The sequence below is a fragment of the Poecilia formosa genome, unplaced genomic scaffold (assembly GCF_000485575.1).
Source record: "Poecilia formosa unplaced genomic scaffold, Poecilia_formosa-5.1.2 Scaffold233, whole genome shotgun sequence".
NCBI lineage: Eukaryota > Metazoa > Chordata > Actinopteri > Cyprinodontiformes > Poeciliidae > Poecilia > Poecilia formosa.
Window position 1 is genome coordinate 76,582 of NW_006800172.1, and position 22,034 is coordinate 98,615.

The 22,034-nt window shown below is 40.5% G+C and overlaps 1 protein-coding gene across 1 annotated transcript; it reads left to right on the forward strand.

Annotated features, from left to right (window-relative positions):
* Positions 1 to 961: 961 nt before the first annotated feature.
* On the forward strand, positions 962 to 19,228 carry LOC103149665 (calmodulin). Its single transcript, XM_007568936.2, has 6 exons — positions 962 to 1,093; positions 9,424 to 9,454; positions 10,152 to 10,295; positions 16,396 to 16,502; positions 16,665 to 16,800; positions 18,106 to 19,228. The coding sequence occupies exons 1-6, from the start codon at positions 1,091 to 1,093 to the stop codon at positions 18,132 to 18,134; spliced, it is 450 nt and encodes a 149-aa protein (XP_007568998.1). The 5' UTR covers positions 962 to 1,090; the 3' UTR covers positions 18,135 to 19,228.
* The last annotated feature ends 2,806 nt before the right edge of the window (positions 19,229 to 22,034 follow it).

Sequence of the window (22,034 nt, forward strand, 5' to 3'; positions counted from 1 at the left end):
AGAATTCCTTACATACAGGCGCAGCAAAATCTCATGTGTCAAGCGCGCTTCTTAGATTTTACGGTATCCTTCCGCAGCTACGAACTAGTGCCTTGTGTCAAGAAATTGTAACTTCCAGAAAAACGACGAAAACCGTATAAGTGGTTGAAGAAAACTCTTAATTGCTCTCTTTTTAATCTCGGAAGGGAAGGATATTTATTTGAATGTGAATGTTATCACTCAGTTAAGTTGCAGGAGTTTAAGTTTGTTATTAAAATGTAAAGGAACAGATTGTTTTATGTGAGAAGCTATTAAGTGAAATACAGCTACAAAAATAAGACAATTTAGCAAAACATAAATTAATATTTAATTGTCAGTTTTTTATGTAATTAGAAATAATCCAAAAAATAAAAGTTGTTCCAGATGTAAACAAACTATTTGTTAGTCATGCAGACAAACTAATGTAAACGTCAATGTTTACCAAGCACCCCAACAAGCAATATTAGTTTTTGAGTGAGAAAATAAGTCACTATATGGAAAAGATATACATTTATTTTAACTTATTCGGTGTCTAGAGGCACAGATAAAAACATTGCACAAGTTTGAACTTGATTTATATCAGATTTATTGGTGTGTTAATAATATGAAAACTGCTCAACAGATCACTTGTCGCATCATTGAATATATATTCTTCCTTACCTCAATTCAAACTTCTTTGTACTCTGTTATTATGTGCTCTACTTTCTGTGCAATCATGAGGAAAACATAGTCCATGCAAGATAATTTTATCAATAATTAATTGCGTGTCAAAATGAGCAGGAGGATGATCCTCTTCTGTGCACTGCAGACGTTTGAGCCGCGCTGATTGGCGTGCCGGGCTGCTGGAGGCCCGCGCTGCCGCAGACGGCTCTGAATCGCAATAAGGAAGTGAGTGATACGTGCTAGCGTGGCGGAGGGATACACAAGACAACCTGCGCCCCCCTCCTCCCACCTCCCCGCTCTGGCCACGGCCGATATACACACTCCAAAAACCGCCAGTGGAACTCCATCTAAGGAACGAGCACACTCCTAGTCTGCTTCCACAGACCAACAAGCACACAACCCATCCGACATGGTACGTATAGTCATTCATTCTTTGTGTAAGGGGAGGGAAAATGGCGCTTCAAGTGTAGGTACACCTGTGTTAGAAGTGCTTGCTGGTCTGAGCCTTACTTTATATTCCGTTTCTGTATTTGCTGTTCACTCATTGATTCCTGTTATGAGCAACTCATATCCGTACAGGAGGCGGAAACCGCCGGGGAGGCGCATTTTGTGTTTCAGCCGATTCGAATATTAAAATGGCCCTAATATTCGCCATTGTTTTTGGCTTGTTCTTGCGGGTTTATGCCTGAACATGTGCTCTACTTCATATGTGGACTCTATGCTTGATAACTGCGCAATTAGCTAGTTCATGACCGCATGCTGCAGCTCGAATTAAAACTTGGACGACATTTGGAGGTGTCGGGGGAAACTGGTGTGCTATTCTGGGTTATTCTGGGATAATTCTGTTCTTGAGCGATACGGTACTGTTTTTTTTTTTTCAACGCGCCTCCGGAGCTCAGGCGTGTTGAGAGGGAAAAAAAACGTCTTGAAGTCGTACGCTGGTATTTTTCCTTCATATAGATTCACACGGTTCAAGATATGCTTCATTTTTCGTTCTCCTTTTCTCACACATACACAAAGGTACAGTCTGGGTGAAGAAACTGTTTGGTTTCCACTTTTTTTTTTTTTCGAGGGGTTGCACCATCGCGCCACCGCCTCTTAGCTTCTTCTTGCCGCGCCTGAACCTCCGCGGTTCTCATCGTTGTACCGCAACGGAAATTGACCATACCTATTCCGTAAACTTGCGCGGTCACATCTCCATCGAAGGGAGCGGGAGGAGGAGAAGTGTCGGAGCCGAAAACGAGTCGCTATCGGACGGTGTACCGCCTCTCTCGCAGCCCTGCGAGGCTTTATCGCAGGCAAGCTGGGTTATCTAGTTGTGCTTATGTCTGCTGATTTGGTTGCCTCTTTGCAAATTTCTCGATGTTATGCAAATATGGCACCTGTGGGACTCGTGTAAGAAGCTCTGTGTAAATAAATACATGAACAGAAGGTGGAAACAAGTTGAATCAACTTTTTTTTTTTCTTCATCTTCTTCTGCACACCTAGCTGCCATCCTGCTGTACAGTTCCTAATAATTACGTATTCTGCATGTCACTCTGTTGCAGCTGACTTTCTGGTCATCTCTGTAGGCCTGGTGACTTGCAAAAAAAAAAAAAATTCCTTTTTTGGTGCACACATTAACTTGACATCTGCAGCGCAGGAACTGGAAATAATCTGCATATTGCACAGGGGCCTCTCTGAGCCTTGAAGGAGTCCAGAAGCTGTAAACCTTTCAGCTCCACCACGATCAGATGACCCACGTACAGTATCAAGCTTCCATTCAGGTTCACGTTGCAGCGCGCTGCAGCAACCGGAGTGTAAACCCACCAGCATCCATGAAAAGTTTCATTCCAAACCCCCTCACCACCACCATCACCTTATCTGAGCCCACTCAGGTGGAAACGCTCCAACCACCCACCCCCCTCCACCAGCATTGAGGTGGAAGTATCGAATAAGTGTGTTGAGGCCCTATCTTGTTCCTGCTCAGCTCTTGTTTGCTGATGCATGTTTAGTAACTCACAGCGCATCCGATACGCTGCGGTGAATAATTGATGTGTTTGGCAGCAACACCTCACTCTGCCCTACACCTCCCCCCCTCTTCCTCATGCGTCTCGGAGCGACGGTGTCCCGTCTGCAGCCCGTCGGCCGCAGAGCCCCTGTCACCTGCCACCACAAGCCATATGGTGCACTGGGTCTTGTCGCTGCGCTCTCGGAGCATGGTGTTGTTTACACCGCACACCCTACCTTTCTTTTTCTCTCTCTCTGTGTGTGTGTGTGTGTGTGTGTGTGTGTGTGTGTGTGTGGGGCTGCTTGGGCCTGAAGCCTCTCGGTCTTTTGTCCAGCTATGAAGAGAATTGCCCCACAGTGGAATGAACGCCCCGCCACCACCGCTGCCACTACCCCACACACACACACTTGGAGTCTTTGTTTCCCTCCTGAATGTTTTAGCTCGTCACACCCATCTGTCTGGGCGATGGCTGCTTGATCCAGCTCAACAAACTGGTCAGCCACCTCCATAGTTGATCACAGAAAAAGAAAGATCCATGATTGGTACTTTTGTTGTCTAAAGGAGGAAATACTAATTGCGTAAGAGCAAAAGAGGCCTGGGATGGAATGTGATTCTCTCAGTGTGATAACGTCACCAACATACCCTGGTGTGTAATGGTGTTTACACAGATTCAGACCCAAAAAACTAGCAGGATTCAGTTGGTTTCATGTTCAACAGAATGGGAACACATTTCCCTACTGCTGCTAAAGTTATCTAACTTTGATTTTTATTTTCCTCAACAACATCAATTCCTGTTTTTCTTTTTTTTAGCTAGCAGTAGCAAATTTACAAATTTTGCCGGACGATAAATTGTTCCAGAAATTAAGTTAAACGACAACCTTGTTGTTTTGATGCCATTTATGAGTAATATGACGGTAATGCCAGAATAATGCGAGTACTCCCTTTTAAAGATCTACAAACTTCAGTTTTGTACAGAACAGTCCACACTGCAACTGGGAGACATTTTACATATTCAAAATAAAACGAACCATAAATAAAGCAGATATAAAAACCACACACACAACAAAACCATAAATAAAATGGATAAAGGTCTTTAAATAAAATTGCAATTCAAAAAATTTTAATAATGGAAAAACCATCAAGCTCATTTTAATGTGTAATTAATTGCTTATCATGGCAGGCTTGCCTGATGCAATTTATTCACTTCCCGATACTTTGAGTATTTTCTGATACGTTCCCAATACAATATCAACATCAATCCAAAATACTTTTATTACATATGTTGTGTTGATTGCTAGAAAAAGGCTCGATCAAGTCATATTACTCAAGAGAACAATGGTCAACAATGGACATGACAACAACTGACCCATTCATTAACCAGTGGATCAGTCTGTGGGATACAAGCACTGCTGAATAGAAATGCTAAACTAGACTAAACGATTATTATACCTGATATTTTAGATGTCGCCCGATATGCAATCTGATACTCATTTTTCATGCTGACAACAAAAACAATGTTTTTGTGCGTTTAAAAAAACTGCATGTTAAAAGGATAAACTGTGCTGCAGTTTCCTTGATCGAAGTTTGATTAAAAACAAAATAAAACTAGAGAACGAAAGGGGAAAAAGAGCATCAATGTAAGTCTTTGTTGATGTGTAAACAGGTGAAAATGATTGGGGTATTTGAGGAAATAGGAAATATGAGTTGTCAATCACCGTGAAGGGAAAATTCTGGTTTAACAAGCTGATGTTTGCTGGTTAGTTATTGGAGCTAACTGCTAAGGTGTTAGCTTAGCTTTACAACTATTGAATGACGGTTGGCGCTCTGCTGGTTTTATGAGCTAAAATATTTCCAAATCGTGGAAAATATCAGGGAAAAAAACTGTAGTTTCTGTTTTTTTTCCTCCACCAGCTGACCTGGATTGTGCAGCTACAGGAGGGGGACATCACTGTATGCTACAAAACTTCCCAACACCTCCTTTGATTTGTCTTTAAAAGGCATTAAAGTAGGGCACTGTGATAAATCGATAATATCGCTTTGTCACATTTTTAGTATTTGATTGGTTAATATTTGAAAAAATAGGATTTTGTTTTTACCAATGCACTCATGTTTCCATAGTTCAGGAAACACGAGTGCAGGTTAGCACGCCCAAGGTCGCCATCTTGTTTGACGAGCATTATTCAAAATCCATTTATTTAGATTTCGAATTCATGTCAAATTCTATGATGGAAAATTTGCATCACAATAAATTGGTGATATTATGAGAATGCAGTAGAACTTAACACAAAAAACAAAACAATTAGAGGATTTTTGAGCATCTTGTGAAGTTATACTTTGGTATATATGTTTTACAGATTACACTTTTAACACATCATAATCAAATCATTATTAGTAGCAGGACTTAAAATGGTGCTAACAACTGTGTTTCTGTCAAAGAGAGAACTACATGAACCTGATAACCACGCATTTTTTTTCTCATTAAAACAACTTTTTGTCTTGCAATTTTAAGATGGTTTTTTTCTGGTAAAATTGTCTTTTTTTTCCCTCCTAATACAGTTATTCAAAAATTCTTGTAGCCTGACCCTAATTTTCCGACATACAACTCAGAGAAGTAGAGAAAACTACTTTTTGAAAATGTTTTCTGTATGTTTTTTCTTTTAAAAAAGAGAAATTTAACTTGCATTGAAAAAAAAAATCTGACATTTTAATTTTAATCCGTAGCCCAGCCCCAGATTAAAGCAAGAATTTTTAGATCTTGGAAAACCTTAACACCAGGAATCAACCCATGCTTGTTCCCGACCGGCTCATGGAGCTGCTTCCTGCCTGTTTGGACTGCTGCCATGGGCAACAGGGTATGCGGTCGACCCACTCATGCCAGCATCCACAAACACACACAGATTCCTGTTCCCCTACAAGCTGTTATTTAGAGCGACGGACGGTGAATCACAGGGAGTTTCCTCCGAACAGTAAGGGCTGCCACCACACAGAGAGGGGAAAGGGGAAATAAAATGGGCCTGGCATTGCTGTGGCACCAGAAGCCCTTGGCAGCTTGGGTCACAGCCAGAGGAGGAACCGTAGCGCTGAGTCACCAAACCCTTCCCTCTTTCACACACACCCTGTTCAGTTTGGACAGACAGGAGGCAGGTAGAAGGAGAACATACAGAGATAGAATCTGGTTTGTTTAATTTTGGCTGCACGGAGGCGGAGCAAACAGTCACTTTGTGTTTATTGTAAGCTCAGATTGTCCTCACCCTTGAGTTTTAAATTTATCCATCTAAAATTAAGGTCTTAAAATGTCTTAAATTCAAACAAAAAAGTAAGGGGGCCTTAAAAACTTCAATTACAGGTCCTAAAGGGGCAGTGCTATTTTTTGATCTTCACATCACAATGTAATGCTATTCCCTCATCAAAAACATGTCTTGTTTTTCCATGCATGTTTGAGAAATCCTTTAGTCTCCCGTAGCAACCATTCAGCTGTGCAAAGCACCTTGGTGGACCTAGCACCACCTTCGAGGACAAAGCTCCTCCTTGGAGCGGCAGTTTCCAAGCTTAGAGCATCTCTACCCCGCAACCCCCCATTCAACTCCTTCAGACTAGCCTGCAGCAATTAGCACTTGGTGGAACTGCGCATCTGTCCATTATTCTGTAATTATAGTTCATTACAGGAGCTACTTGTCGGTGCAAAGCTGGTAAAAATGTTTTTAAAGGATTAATAGAGGAGAAATTGTTGTGATGACTTCCTGAAGGCAGAGTTTCTTAAAGATACAGAAGCCCAATTTCCAGATGGTAAAAGAAAATTTACTGCAGAATCTAAGTCGTATTTGATGGGCATCAATTTTATTACAACTGAAGTTAACATAGCTATTGATTGTCACTATGTACCTCTAAAACGCATAACATTGCCCCTTTAAATGTTGTGGCATCTCATAAATGCAAACGTTGGAGTCACCTGTAAACATTATCATTGCGTTCAGAGACTTGAGGCAGTTGGAGCTACTGTTGACTAGCTGCTAAAATAACCTAGCCAGCTGGCTTTTTTACACCCATCATCAGTAAAGTGCAAATTTATCCCAGATGTTGGTCTTTGAGTCATCAGCTCACTTCTGTTGTACAAAGCTGTTCATACAATCTTGTTCTAAAAGTTTGAAACTACTATATAAAATTTGTGAATTTCTTTTGTCCAATTCTGTTGTCATACAAATCTTAAATTTAATTGTTAATGGTCTCAAAATATTCTAAATTTGCATCGGTGAAGCCTGCAGAAACCGTGGACTCATTCAGTCGGGTCATCTAATCATTCGAAACTCGACTACATGCCGATCGATACCTGCTGCCGCCCGGTCCACCGCGACGAGACGCCTCTCTGTTTGAGAGGAGCAAAAGGTCGGCTGGCAGCGCAGTCATGTGGCGCTCTGCTAAATGCCAACCCAGCCTAAACTAATCTAACCCTTATGCAACAAATTCAATTTGCTGACTTAATTTCCAAAATGGAGCGGCCTCGCCTCAGAGCACCGTGCTTGTTACGAGGTCCTGGTCTCCGGGAATCACAGGACTCCGGGATGATTTCTTCATTGCATCAGCGCGAGAAACACTCCATAAACACGCAAACGTAACAATGGAAGCAGAGCAGGGCGCTTCACAGGAAATGCAGGGATGGAAAGTATTGGTGTGGAGGAAGACTGCCATTAGTGTGTGTATATATAAAAGTTGCTCTGTGTGTGTTCCCCCTCCTCTTTACTGCCAAGTACACGGATGTCAGTGAGACTGGTCTGTTAATGATAATAAAAATACCTCCAGAGTCATTTACACAAGTAGCTGTTTCTTCACACTTTTATTCTAGTCTTTTCTTTCTTTTTTTGATGAGATTAAAAAAGGGTGGGGGCAAGTTGCTTTGGAAGCATTTAAAGCTTGTGTGAGTCAGCCATGATGGAAGCCGGGATGGGAGGGGGGCGACCACACCAAGCCAGCCGGTTGGTCTTTAGGCAATGCTTCATCCATAAGCAATTCATCAATTAATTACATAATAAATTAAAATGAGCTCAGTCATTTCCATTGTGGTGATTAGTAATTTTGGAAGGTCAAATTTTGTTTAAAGACGCAGTCCGTTTTATTCATGGTTTTGTTTGTGTGTAGTTTGTATTTTTTTTGTTTGTTTGTTTTTTGGTTCTGTTTTATTTATTTTGGGTGTTTAAAATATCTTCTAGTTACAGAGTTAAAGTTTTTTTTACAAAATTAAGGTGTTGAGTCTTTGAGAGAGCGAACTTGCATAATTGTGCCATTGTCAACATGCTTCTTAAAAAAGATCTCAAAACGACAATATTATCGTTTATCACCATTATTACTGGGGCTATGTATTGTCCAGGAAAATTTGTTCTCATGAAAGGCCTACTAATCTGCTTTGTTACAGTATCTTGAAGTGTTGTTGCCTGATTGTTTTTTCTTAATTTTTCTTTTTGATTGTCAATATATACCTCCTTTTTTTAATCTTTCAAACAAAACAGCTATTCAGAAACGGCTTTGATAAGCCTTTACTGTCTAGGCAAGTCAGGTCCGATAACTGATTCTGTCTTATGCTAACATTGGACTGGAGATAAATTGTTTCAAAATGGCAAAGAATTTCTGCCACTCCTGCAGATTAAAGTCCTTCAGTGACATGCTGGAGGAGTTTGTTTTGTCTAGATGTATGGAGATAAATTAATATAGTATTGTCCCAGCCCTACTTGTTGCTGTGCACTGCTAGTTGATGGAAAGCTTCTATACATTTTCCCCTGCTTTCCAGAAACATGAATTTGGCTGCTTGGAAATATTTGGGGAAATGGAGATGAACAGCAACCAAGCAGTTTGTCAGGCTCTTGATTATTGCTGATTTGAGCCCAAAAATTTGGGCTGAAACGATTGATTGCGATTAATTGATTATTGAAATCGTCAACTAATTTAGAAATTGTCAACTGGAGTACACAAACTCCAAAACAAGGATATTTGCTGAAAAAATAACATGCGTCAGAGCAGTAATTAAGCCAAAACTGTAAACGTATATATACATTTTCCATATAAGGTTAAAAAAATGTATAAAAATAAGACTTGTCTATAAATACGTCCTACTCAAAATGATCTATTAAGCAGCTTTAGCTGTCTAGTCATTAAACAATGCATCCTTTTCTACAAATGATCAAGTGTTCACTAAATAATGTCATAAAATATTGTGTTTGTTTGTTTTTGCATTTTTAAGTGTATTTTTAATGCATAAAAAGGCTGAAGTGGTTAAATGAAAAATCTTGTGGAGTACACCAATTTTCTATCCGATTTATCAGAATAATCAGTTAAATGTCAGAATAATTAGTCTGAATAATCGCTTACTAAATTGTTAGTTGCAGTTGCATATAAAACTAATCATTTTTAGTTGCCTTGTGGCCTTTATTTTGAAGTTAATAGGTTGAGTGGAGATGTTTTGCTCTGACTTGTAGCCTGTAAATATGAGACATCCATCCTCACTGCTATGCCCCAACAACGCATCAAAACTTTTTTTTTTTTTTTTTTTTGCTATGCCCCAACAACGCATCAAAACTTTTTTTTTTTTTTTTTTCAGCCTTGTTAAAAATATTTGCTTTTCTATGCGTTTGACCTCCTTGGGGTAGATTGCAGTGGAGCCGGTCAGGGTGGGGCTTCATGTGGAATTTCAGATATCTGAAATGCTTTCCTTGTTGACTAACCTGTCTGTTCTCCCTCTTCCCCCCACCCCCAACCAACCACAGGCTGATCAACTAACAGAGGAGCAGATTGCAGGTACGAACTCCCTCCACTCCCAACAAAACTTTGCTCCTTGTTATTTCGTTTACTGGCTCTCGGTGGATTAAATCCAGCCCCGCATTATTCAATAAAGTCCAGCAGTCGTGTAAGGTAATGTCTCTCATTAGGCGTTCTGGCTGCTTCCACGTCACATGAAGGGAAACAGAACATTGAAGGACTTGGCAGCAGGCTGTCCCTTCCCTTCCCTTGGCAGATCATTAGCTGTTCAAAATGAGCAGGACATAAGGGGATGAAGTATTCACAGCAGTTATGAGTCACAACTGCAACCTACAAAGTCGCACTGAATAGACACTTTTTCGTCCAGGCCTCTGATTGGTTTCAAACACAATAAGCACCTTTATGTTCTCACCATAAAGACACAACGTGGCGCTTTGGTCTAAAACTGGAAGCTCTTGTTTCTTTTCAGCCGAACCGCATTTTGTGCTTAATTAGCTGGCGCCCAGACCCTGAAGGCTAAAGCTCCATACTGCCTCCCTGCTGCATCTATTTAGTTGTTTTAAAACTTTGACTGTCACAATGTCAGCCAGGTTTCTGGGGAGAGCCAAAGGCTCATCAGATTCACAACAGCATTCCAGACGATCCCAATCGGAAATCTATTAGCCGCTGGAAAGTCCTGGTGTGACCCGTCTGCGTTTGCCTAACTCAGACATGTTTCCCTCCTCTGACCCTGCAGAGTTCAAGGAGGCTTTCTCCTTATTTGACAAGGATGGCGACGGAACCATTACCACCAAAGAGCTGGGCACCGTCATGAGGTCGCTGGGCCAGAACCCCACAGAGGCTGAGCTGCAGGACATGATCAACGAGGTGGATGCTGACGGTCAGTGGCACATGCTCGTTTCGTTTTAACTGTTACTTATTTTGCTTTTCCTGACCAGTTCAGAAAAAAAAAACATGCTGCAGATTTTGTGATGGAAGTTTGGAATCACACCAAAAATGAAGAAGTTATAATATGAGTCTTATTCAGGCATCAAATCGGATGTCAGACTCACAAAATTTGATGTTGCACTGCAAAAACACAAAAATCTTACCAAGTATTTTTGGTTTAGTTTCTGGTGGATATATATCTTGGTACACTTGAAATAAAACAAAACTTACAATTATTTTTTCAGCAAGATAAAGGAGCTTGTTTTAAGTCAGTAATTCATTTATGTTGATGGAAAACACTAGTTCTCCTGGTAGATTATTTCACTTGTAACCATTTTTTCATCAGCATTAAGGAATCATTTACTCAAAACAAGCTCCTACATTTTGCTGAAAAGTTACCTGTTGTTTTTATCTCATTTCAAATGTACCAAGATATCTATACTAGAAACTAGACCAAAAATACATTGTAAGAGTTTGCAGTGGAGATGGAGCATTTAAACTGAAAATCTTAGCTATGATGCATTCAATGAACAGGAAGAGCGGGCTGATGACTGGAGCCAGTTATAGAAAACATGTCTGGTTTAATTGATTAAAGTATCCCTATTGTCATTTTTTAAGCATAATTTCACAATTTTCTTAATCAAATTGACAATCATCCTGTTCTACAACAGGGTGTCTTCAGTCAGAGGCTTCAGTAGAACCTCTGTAATAAAGACTGCTACAGGAGATCTGACCTTCTCACATCCATCAGCTTCTACAATAACTCTTTAAAGAATCTTGGATAATATGAGTTATAACATCTAATTTACCTTTGGGCTCAAACTGTTTAAAAATTGGATTGAATTTGAAAACTTAAACTTTGGAGTTGTAAAAATGAACTAAGTTACTTAGGAGTTGAAATTCTCTTGCAGTTTTTCTCAACACCACAATGCAACATAGTGGCTGTGCATAGATAATGGTGGGCAGACACAAAGTACTATGTAGCCTCCTGTAACGAACATGTTAGTGCTACTAAAGATAGTTGGCCATATGAGGAAGTGAATCAAACTGGGTCTTTTGGGACCTGGTTCATTAAAGTTGGTTTTGATGTTTTTCCCAAAAGTTCTGAATGCCGCTGCAAGTCGAACTCTGCAAAAGTTGCCACCAAAACTCCTCCTTCGTTCAGTTCATCTGTTCACATTTACCTTGTAAATATTTGCTGCCAACATTTTTTTGGCGCGTTGGGAACCGTGGGGTTCATTTGCATGGGTCATGTTCAGTCAACCAAAATGTGTCGCAGGAAACTGCAAGTGCTCTGGTCTGGCCCACATGCTGGCAAATCCCCAAATTTACTCAAATTTTGCAAGCGAGGTGGAAGGCTTTTTAATATTTAGGTTAATATGATGCTCCCTCGTTTTTAATCTGCAAAATGACCGTCAGCTGCTACAGGAGCGCCAAAAGTGAGCCCTCCCAACCCAATTTTCTTCTTGGGGAATTAATTTGAGTTGCTGCTGTTGTCTGAGGGATACGGCTGTGATTTTTCTGTCATTGCGTGACTTTGGTGGTTAAACTCCCCCCCCCCACCCCCGCCCCGTTACAGATAACAGGGGATTAGTTGAGGCATCCATTATTGTCCTGCCTCCAAACACATCAGCTGTGTTGTTGCCCATCTCCCTGCGTTTCTCTGCCAACTGTTCGCCAACTGTCCGAGCCAACTGGCGGGCCAGCTTTATTGTCAGATGACGTATCCCTCTGTGTCAGCAGTTTAGTCACTGTGCGTTCGGCTCCATCCGAGTCCACAATGTCATTGATATGGATGAGCAGGTGGAGTTTTCAGAATAAGCCATGTGTCGAAGAGTCGGCGTTGCTTCTTGGCGTCGCACGATCACAGCCGCCGTATTGGCAATTATCGCTTTTAATTTACAGGAAGGCCTAATGGATCGGCCAGAGATCAGTTATTGTGATAAACAATAATATTGTTTTTTTTTTGTTTGTTTGTTTTTAGAGCATTTTCAAGTAATATGATGGTAATGGCATAAAGAAGCAAGAACACATTCTCCTTCAAAAACACGCTAGTTGAGACCAAAGCACCAGACTGAGGATTTTAGTCAAACAGTTTTTGGTAGAAAGAGAGAAAAGAGAAAACCAGTAAATTAAGCAAATTAGGAATTATTGTGTTCGTTTTAATTTATTATGTGATTCATTGATTTATTGCTTATTGTGACAGGCATACACTCAAATTATTAACTGTATCTAAACTAACCATGTTCGGCTTATAAACACTTCAAACAACAAAAAACATGAACTCAACCAAAAGCTGCTCCAATTAGTTAATAAAAATCAGTAGGTCAGACTGAAGCAATTAATCATGATTAATTGATTATTGAAATCGTTAACTAATTTAGTAATAGGTTAATTAACTGGAGTGTACAGATTCAAAAAGAGGTAATTGCTGAAATAACAGTCAGAGCAGTTACATCCAATGGGGTACAAGGCAGGTACCAGGTGCAAAAAACCACAGCTAAATAAATTTCCAGTTCCAGCGTTATGTTGTGAACCCAAAACCAAATATGATATAAAAACTGTATGGTGAAAAATATGTAGAAGTTTGAGTCTGGAAAAGTAGGGAATGAAGAAAATATGCCAATTCCCCAACGTGTTCGCCTTGTGACAGCTTATAGGAACCACATTGATCAGAATAAATCAATTGCCCCTTTAGTCATAGATTATCCTGCCACCCTCGCGAGTTGCATTTAAGAGCCAACACACACGCACACCATTACCAACATCCCCTTGTTCTGCCTCTGCCTCCCTTGGCTGATGCAATCTAGGTCAGACGGCAATGAAGCTAGTAATGGAAAATAAAAGTGGTTACATAAGGCCTCTCTGCCCGCTGTACATCCAGTACCCCATTGGATGTGAGCCGGCCCATTGAAAATCAGCTTTATTTACCAAACAAGCGGACGATGACGAGCGCCAGGCAAGGCGGACGAAGCGGCATCTTTGCGACACAATTGGAAAACATGAAAGAAGAACACGGACACTGGTTTCTGACCGGTTTCGGCCGTTCTGTTACACAACCTGCTGTTAACATGTGATAAAGCAACATGCACCCCAAAACTAATCACTCTCCATTACACAATCCCACCGCTCTGGGGGGAGGGAGGTTAACGCGATGACCACACGTACGAGTGTGCCGAGATGTCTCAACCATCTATAGTTTGCGTCAGCACCTCTTATGTGTAATCGCACCATCTCCCACTCGGTTCACTCCTTATATTCTCTCCTCTTCACATCTCTGTCGCCCACTCACTTCCTTCCGCCCTCTCTCTCCTTTTTTATTTTCTTTCTCTCCCACCGTCTTCTCTCTCCTAGTCTGCCTTCTTCTTCATCTTCATCCTTCCTCACCGATCCAGAACAAACAGCCAAGCATTCCCGTCCCCCTTCCTTTCCCCTCAGATTGTGTTTTCCCAGTTGAGCTTGTACTGTTATCCCTTCACCAGTCTTCCCAGTCTTCCTCATTGCTGTATTTGAGATGGTCACCTCTGGTCATGAGATCACCACCTGCCCCATCACACCACCACATCCCTTTTTGTTCCACCCACAAACACGCACACAGATTCTTTAGTTGGTTACTTGTATGTCTTGCTAAGACTGCTCTCTCATTGGTTAATCAGCCAAAAAAAACCCACCCCAGAACCAATCACTTTGGCTCTTTTAATTCATTCATGTTCCAGACATTTTACTTAATTCAGGATGTCAGTGCATCCTTAACAAATATTATCTAAAATTAAGGCATTGGAATGCGGTTATTGCATTTTAGACAATAAAATGTTTACTTATTCAAAAAATGAATTGAATTGTTTGTGTATTTGCATCTTTTAATGTGTTTCCCACGACAGATGCAAAAAACCTAGCTAGCAAGGATACATTAGCAACTACTTAGTGCTAGCATCAACCAAATTGAGTCACAGAATGACTCAACTTGTCATTCTGTGACTCAACGGAATGGTTTTCATTTAACCATTCAAAGTGGTTAAATGAAAAATCTGTAGAATGTGTCAATCCAACTAATCATCTAGATTAATCAATTACTTAAAATAATCAATAGTTGCAGCCCTAATCATAGACCTTATACCTTGTCGTGGTAGCGTTGTTTAATCTAGAACATTCTAAGCAGTTTTTTTTTTTCTCCTGTTAGGTTAAAGTTTGAGTTGCGCAAAAGCATCTTCATTGCATTTTGTGACTCAACTTGGTTGATGCTAGTGCTAACTAGTTGCTAATATATCCTTGCTAGCTAGGTTTTTTGCATCTGTCGTGGGAAAGTGCAGTTTTATTGCCAGTGGACTTGATGACGTTTGTCTTCGCCATTGGCTACCTTCTGTTACCACCCAATATGAAGCTAGGTGCATTCTGTGCAAAAAAGTTTGGCAACAATGATGGTTAAGGCTGGAGAGAATCACAAAATGAGATGAAACCCTGTATTTCTGTGCATTTCTTTCCCATTTATTTATATTTTATGATGGCTAACAGTTCTAGGTCTAGATAAAAGGAAGCTCTCATTAGATTTCCCCTCCTGCCGTGGAGCCTATGAGCTCCTTCCAGTCAGGAGAGTCTGATCCCAGTTTAATCCTGTTGTGACAACGGCTACATGGATATTGATCCAACAGTACACACACGACACTACCGGCACAGCAGCTGCCGTTAGGGCAACCTGAAGCGCCGCCACTCGTTCGTTCATTCTGGCTCTCACAGAGTCGAGGATGTGTAGCTGTAGCATCTGGTTTGAAGTGCAGAATCCTGATTTCTCTCCATACCCGATTCATTTAAGACCCTTAAAGGAATACACATAGGGCTGGGCTATTTTATTCATTCTTCAAATTTTTGGTTTTTGACGTTTATATTTTTGGAAAATCAGGATTTGCACTGTGCGTGTTTCCATAGCTTTCATATCTTGTATGACAAGCATGTTTATTTTGAATTTGAATTCAGGTCAACTCTGACAAAATACAAGAGTCAGGACAAAATGGTTTGTTTTTCTTAATGCAAAAATAATGTCATGTTAAAAGAATGAAGTCAGAATTACAAAATTTCTTAGGAAATTTAAAAGGGACCTGCTAGAGTGTGCGTGTCGATTGGAATCCAGCATTCTAATGCAGATAATTGGCTAAAGTGCTATGGTTAGCTTCAGTTGTGCCAGTAGCATGCATCTGACGTGTCGGTAATGAGTAAGTAAATACCAATGTGGACGCTCATCGACTTGTTCTATTCAGTATTGCTATATGTGACTAATATGTCAGCAATTAGCTAAAATTATCATTTTAGCTGTAAGGCTAATGTTAGCATGGGGCTACCACAAGCATGTAGAGCAACTAGCATATTGGCTAAAAGTGACATATCACTCAATATGCAAACGTTGGTGTATAAGCTAAAATTAGCTGAAAGGCCAAGGTTAGATTAAAAATGTTCAGTAGCACGTGGGGTATCACTAATATGTTGACTTACTCCATTGAGTATAATATAATTATTATCCAAAACGAGTATTTTACCTTTAATGCTGAAATAAGCTAAGGAAAAATAATTTAAGGTTGTTGGGTTTTTTTTCTTTCTTACGACTTTTTTGTAATTTCAAGACATCCCAATAAATTAGTGTCTTTATTCTGTCAATGCTGACTAAATTCTCATAATTTAAAAAAATTAACACGGCAACTTGCACAAAGGACAATTAAGATAAAAGCCATTTTTAAAAAATATTTTGTCATTTGTAAATTCTTTTTCAGAAAAGAAAGCGAGCAGATTTAAAATCAGATCAGACAAATGCACCAAAAATAGCATGCCACACTTTTCAACATTTTTAGAGCAGTGTGCAGTTTTTCTTCCAGTTCGCAACGGTGATGGATCAGATCCAGAGCTGAGGCATCTAAAGAGCTAAACCACTGGATGAATGTTTTCAGTCGGCTGCTTCTCATCATCCAAATGCTGATATAATGTCATTATTTTGGCTGATCATTCGCCTTTTAACTGATTGCCATTTTTGATGATTAATCGGGCCTCCTTGACTCATTCCTTTGCAGGTAACGGAACCATCGACTTCCCTGAGTTCCTGACCATGATGGCCAGAAAAATGAAGGACACAGACAGTGAGGAGGAAATCCGCGAGGCTTTCCGGGTATTCGACAAGGTACGGAAATATCGCAAGCAGAACCTCTGCTGGAATGCGGTGACTTGAGGAGAAAGAAAACAGAGAAAAAGTTGTTGGTGTTCTTGTTATGAAATCATTGGAAACTTTTAGTCTTTTCACTAAACAATAAGCTGTAAGATGAATTCTGTCACTTTCTTCCAGGATGGGAACGGCTACATCAGCGCCGCAGAGCTGCGCCACGTCATGACGAACCTCGGGGAGAAGCTAACAGACGAGGAGGTGGATGAGATGATCAGAGAAGCAGACATTGACGGAGATGGACAGGTCAACTATGAAGGTATGGGATCACCGAAAATGAAATGCATGATTTTTTTTAAACAAACGGGGATCAGACTGAAGCTCATCTCTACAAACTGTGACCTGAATCTGAAAAGTGTGGTGTGATTTTTATGTTGACTTGTTTCTTTTTTTGTTGTTTTTTTTTTTTTACTCTATCAATAAACAAAACCAAAAATGTGAGATAAGTACAAACCTCCCAATAGTCATCATCATCTAAAATGTTGGATAAGGAGCGTTATTAAAAAGTAACCAAAAGGACTGATCTTCCTTCCCCACTGTAAAACACGGTGGTGGTATAATCATGCTGTGTGAATGCTTTCCTACAGCACGAACAGGGAAGCTGGATGGAACTGAATACACACTTAAGTTTTAACCAGGGATGCACTGATCCACTTTTTTCACTTCCAATACCGATATCTGATGTTTAGTGTGAACCGATCCCGATCCAATCCAACGGTGCTGGATTAACTTAAAATGTTTCCTTTTTTCCAAATTCATTTGATAATGCTGCACCAGTACAGCACACTTAAATACACCAATAGCTTTCTAAGTTTGGTCCAACATATAAAAATAACTTTAATTTGTTCAGTCAGTTCAGTTAGAAGTATAACAGCCAATGGAAAATAAATAATAAAGAAACTGAAATTGACAAAAAAAAAAAAAATAGGTTGACTACTTTGGTCAAACATATAAACAAACCTTCTTGTAAATAGTTCAGAAAGTACAACTAGGAATTCTAAATATAATGCAAAATAAATGATGAATGAGACCACTCTGAACAAACCATAGAATTAGACTGAATAGATCTGCCACACTCAGTATCTAAATCAATACAGATATCGGTATCAGTTCGGTGTGTCTCTAGTTTTAATTATACTTTTCAGAAACCAAAGCTTCATGATGATACACTGCTTTGAGTTTCTCTGTTGCATAACATCCAGATTACAACACATCGATTGTCGTTTGTTGTAACGTGACACCGTCTCAACAGAGTCTCGCCGTATTGGCGTGCGCTCTCTACGTTTATCGTTTTAGCTTGTGTGTGTGTGTGTGTGTGTACCGCTGCCGCCCTGCGCACAAAGCCCTGCGTTTTTAATCATGACGGTTTAATGAGCAAAAACGCAGAAGCTGTTTGGAAGAGGGGGGTCAGTAATTAGGATGCGTGTTCTGAACCTGCTCAGCTTGATTAAAAAATTAATAAAGCATTTAACAATTTAGCAGGTGACTGCCCATCACGGCAGAGCCTTAAAGCTGGTGACCTCATTGTCCTCTTTCTCTTTTTTCTTTTTTTTTGTCTCTACAGAGTTTGTACAGATGATGACCGCAAAGTGAAGCTTGCCCGCCCCATCCTGACCCCCCTCGCCCTCCCCTCTTAGAAGAAAACAAAACAAAAAAAAAAAAACATGAAAAAAAATGTTTTACTTACCTCTTGGAAGAAAATGTTCATTTATTCATACTGTTTCTGTATAGAAAATAATTGAATGTTGACTTAAAATATCCTTCTGTCCACACAGGAAAAATATATAAAAAAAAAATACAAAAAATGTCTGCATGAAAATGATGGTTAGTGATTCTGCCCCCTCTCTCCTGTCCCCTGCCCCCCAACATGAAGATCAGTTTAGCATCAGTACGAGTAAAAACAATAACGAACCCTGTAACTACGACCTTCAGACTAAATTTAAAGCATCGGGCCAACTCCTCCCAGCTCCATATGCTCGTGGTAACCGTCTGGGCTGGCCATCTCTCTTCTTCTTCTCTCTCTGTTTTCTGTTCTTCATGCATGCAGCTTGAGACCGGAGCACTAACCCCGCCACCCAACCCATCCGTCCCCCCTCCGGACTACCAGAGCGTGCTGATTCCACTATAAGCTGTCCTCTTGTTGGTTTGGTACAGTTTTTTTTTTTTTATTATTATTATTTTGTATTCGCAGAGGAACCCTGTACTGTTAGTTGAGAGAATATACCAGGTTCTAACTCAAAAGCATTAAAGTGGAATGGGATTTAATTGTATGCTAGATAAAGAGGGAAAAAAAATTGTACAAAAAAAAAGACATTTTAAAGCGTTTGGCATGTTTTTATGTTATTCGGACGGCCATCTTAGTAGTAGTTTGTCCTTCCTTTCGCAAAAGGAGGGGAGGAGTTAAAGAGTCTTACAGTGAGCTTTTTTTTTTCTTCTTTTCGCTGAGATGGAGTGTCTGTCCTCTTTTTCTTGCAAGAGAGAATCACTGGCCTTCACGTTTCTTTCTTTTCTTCTTCTGTTGTTTCGACTCAGACGGGGAGCATAGTGAGGGGGCGGCGCCGTGTTTGCCGGCGCCGCACCGGGTCTGCGCAACTGTTCGTCCTGAGTTCAGTTTACATTCATTCCAAGTTGTACATGCTAGTCTTTAATTTTTTTTTTTTTTTTCAAATAAAAGACCATAAACTTCATCATGTCTTGTGTCATTTTTCTTATGCTTGATTATGAAAGCGATCACTGAAAACAGCATAACAAGTCTGTATGTTTACTTGACTAGACAAATGTGTCAACAATAAAACGATTACAATCAGCTCCATGTGCCGTGTCTTTGGGTGAGCTGTGCTGTGTCAAACTGTGTGAAGGGAGTGCGTTTGCCTTCGCGTTCAACTGTGGATACACACACACTCATCTATGCCAGCTCTCTTCTCTTTTTTAAGAAGACCCAGCTGGTTGCTAGGCAACAAGAGCATGCTGGAACTGGGATGTTGGAGGAGGAGTTGGGGGTGGAGGGGTTGGAAAGACAAGTGGGAGTTTGAATAAACCCTCCTGCTTCTGCTGATGACTCCATGTTGGCTTGTCCTAGTAAGGCAAACCAGGCCAAAGCACTGCTGGGTTTGCGCTTCATCATTATCCTCCTCTTTGCACTGACTGCAACACTTGCAGGGCATTACTCTTAAATGTCTACAAACTTGGAGTCGCATCACTTTCACTGTAAGGGGAGTGTTGTTTGAGCATGTGTTGGCCGGCTCTCCACCCACGCCGCGGAAAGGAAACACTTACACATATGCCTTTAAGAGAGGACGAAAAGCCACCCAGAGAGGAGAGATTCGGCTTTCAAGGGAACAAATATGGATTCTATGTTCTCTAATACTTCTGTCAAATCATGGGATGATTGACAGAATCATCCCATGATTTCAGGGTGCATGGTGCATCCTTAAGTCTTAAATTCTTTTTATTTTATTACATGGCCGGTGATGCGTTTTCCAGTCACATCGTATTTTAAATTAAAATTAAGTAAGTCAGTTGTAATAAAAATGCTATGTATGTTTATGTAATCAAAAGGTATTTGATTACATAATTAAATGTCTTGAAATTGGGACTTTGTCTCTTTAAAAAATTCCTGCTCTTTCTAAAACTCTGCCTTCAGGAAGTCATCACAACATGGCTCCTCTATTAACCCTTTAACATTTTTACCAGCATTTCACTGAGAAGTAGCTCCTATAATGAGTCTCAAGAGACGTGCAGTTCCACCAGGTGTTTGCTAATTGCTGCTGGCTAGTGCGAGAGGCTACCGCTAACTAGCTGCCAATGAATCCTTGTTAGCTGATGGTTAGTATTGTTTGCATTTGTGATCGCAAATAATCGCAAGTTGGCCAGATCACATTCGTCTTTGCCACTGGCTCACTTCTGTTGCCCACCCGTACTGTAATATGTGTATTCTGGGCAAAATAAGCTTGGTACTACAATATAAAAAATTACATTTTCTTTTGTACATTTTTGCTGTAATACATGTCTTAAAATCCATTCATCGTGGTCTTTTAAAATGTCTTAAATTTGAGTCAGTGAGACCCGCAAAAACGCTGCATCCAGTAATTCCAGCCATTGGGGCAATAGACTAACACAATGAGCTTCTCTTCTATTTCAGTCATTTCTTGACCAAACAGGTTGGGCAATAATCAAGCCTGGATGTATCTTGTCAACCTGAACCTAAACACTCCTAGGAGCTCCTGTTTGGACCCATTTACCCTGTTAAGTCTGAAATTCAAGTCATTTCAGAAACTTCTGCAACACTAACACTCCAGTGAGAAAACAGTATACAGTTACCTGTTGGCTCTTACAAACAGAAGCACATGCTAGAAGTGTACAAAAAAGGGTGTGCCACCTCACTCAACCACCAGCTGCTCACACTGACCAGCAGCAGGCTAACATAAACCCCCCCCCAGCCAAACACAGACCGTCAACCAATGAGGGCTCAGACGGGGTGTGGTTTTGGTAATGAGGCTATGGGTTCCCTGGAAAAGGCGACCCTTCCTTTCAGGGGAGGAAGGGACATCTGAGCACCCTGCGGGTTAAATTAAGAACATCAATATTTCATGTGTAAATGAAGCAGCACTGTGGAGGCGGTAACGTGAGAGGGATTGACCGGGCAGGGCTATCGCGTAGCAGCACCCCTGGAAAGAACAGGCCCGCTTGTGAGATGACATACGGTGTGACTGTGTGTTGCCTGTGTAGGACACATTCTGCATATAGTACACGTGTGCAAGAGAGGAGGGTGGAGTTGGGGACTGTGTGTGTGTTGGAGCCGTGGAGCTCTGTTTGGTGGTGTAGCATTGGGTTGCTTTAGCGTGTCGAGGAAGTGGATGAGGATGATCTCAGACTATCAAAGCTTCAAAACAAGAACGCTTCTGGCACTTTCTACCAACGTCTGTTAAGCGCAATGGGCGAATGCAGTAAACAAACACAATTCTTGTAAAGGTATTCATACTTTATGGAATTCTCAACATTGTATTCGGACTTTAAGTGACCAACAAGTGGAAAGAAGATGAAATGTTTTGCATATGGACAGATTTTTGCTGTACTGTCCACAAGAACAGTTTGGTGGCTTTTACAGATGAATGGCAAGAAGCCATAAAAGAAATGCTTAACCACAAAAAAACAGAGGACACCGCAAACATGTAGAAGAAGCTTCTCTGCTGCATGAAACCCAGAATGAACTTTTGGGCCTATAAAACTTTTAGTGGCACCAGAATCATCAATATGGGACAAGAAAACCTGTTGAAGGTTGTAAAAGACTTGAAGGGTAGAAAGATCACCCTAAGAATACAGTCCAGATTCCAAAAGAATGATTGATATGTATGTGTGATTGGAAGGACACTTTGAAGTATCTTAAGACATTTCAAAATTGTGAGTTCAGTTGATTTAGATTGAAGATATTCATCCAGTAAAGAGGTTCACACAACGTACAGACCTAAATCCAATTGAGAATTTGTGGCAAGA

Bases quoted from the DNA above. Each gene is read 5' to 3' on its own strand.
- LOC103149665 (XM_007568936.2), top strand. The intron at 9,455-10,151 runs GTACGAACTCCC...CTGACCCTGCAG, and splicing joins AACAGAGGAGCAGATTGCAG to AGTTCAAGGAGGCTTTCTCC. The intron at 16,801-18,105 runs GTATGGGATCAC...TTGTCTCTACAG, and splicing joins TGGACAGGTCAACTATGAAG to AGTTTGTACAGATGATGACC.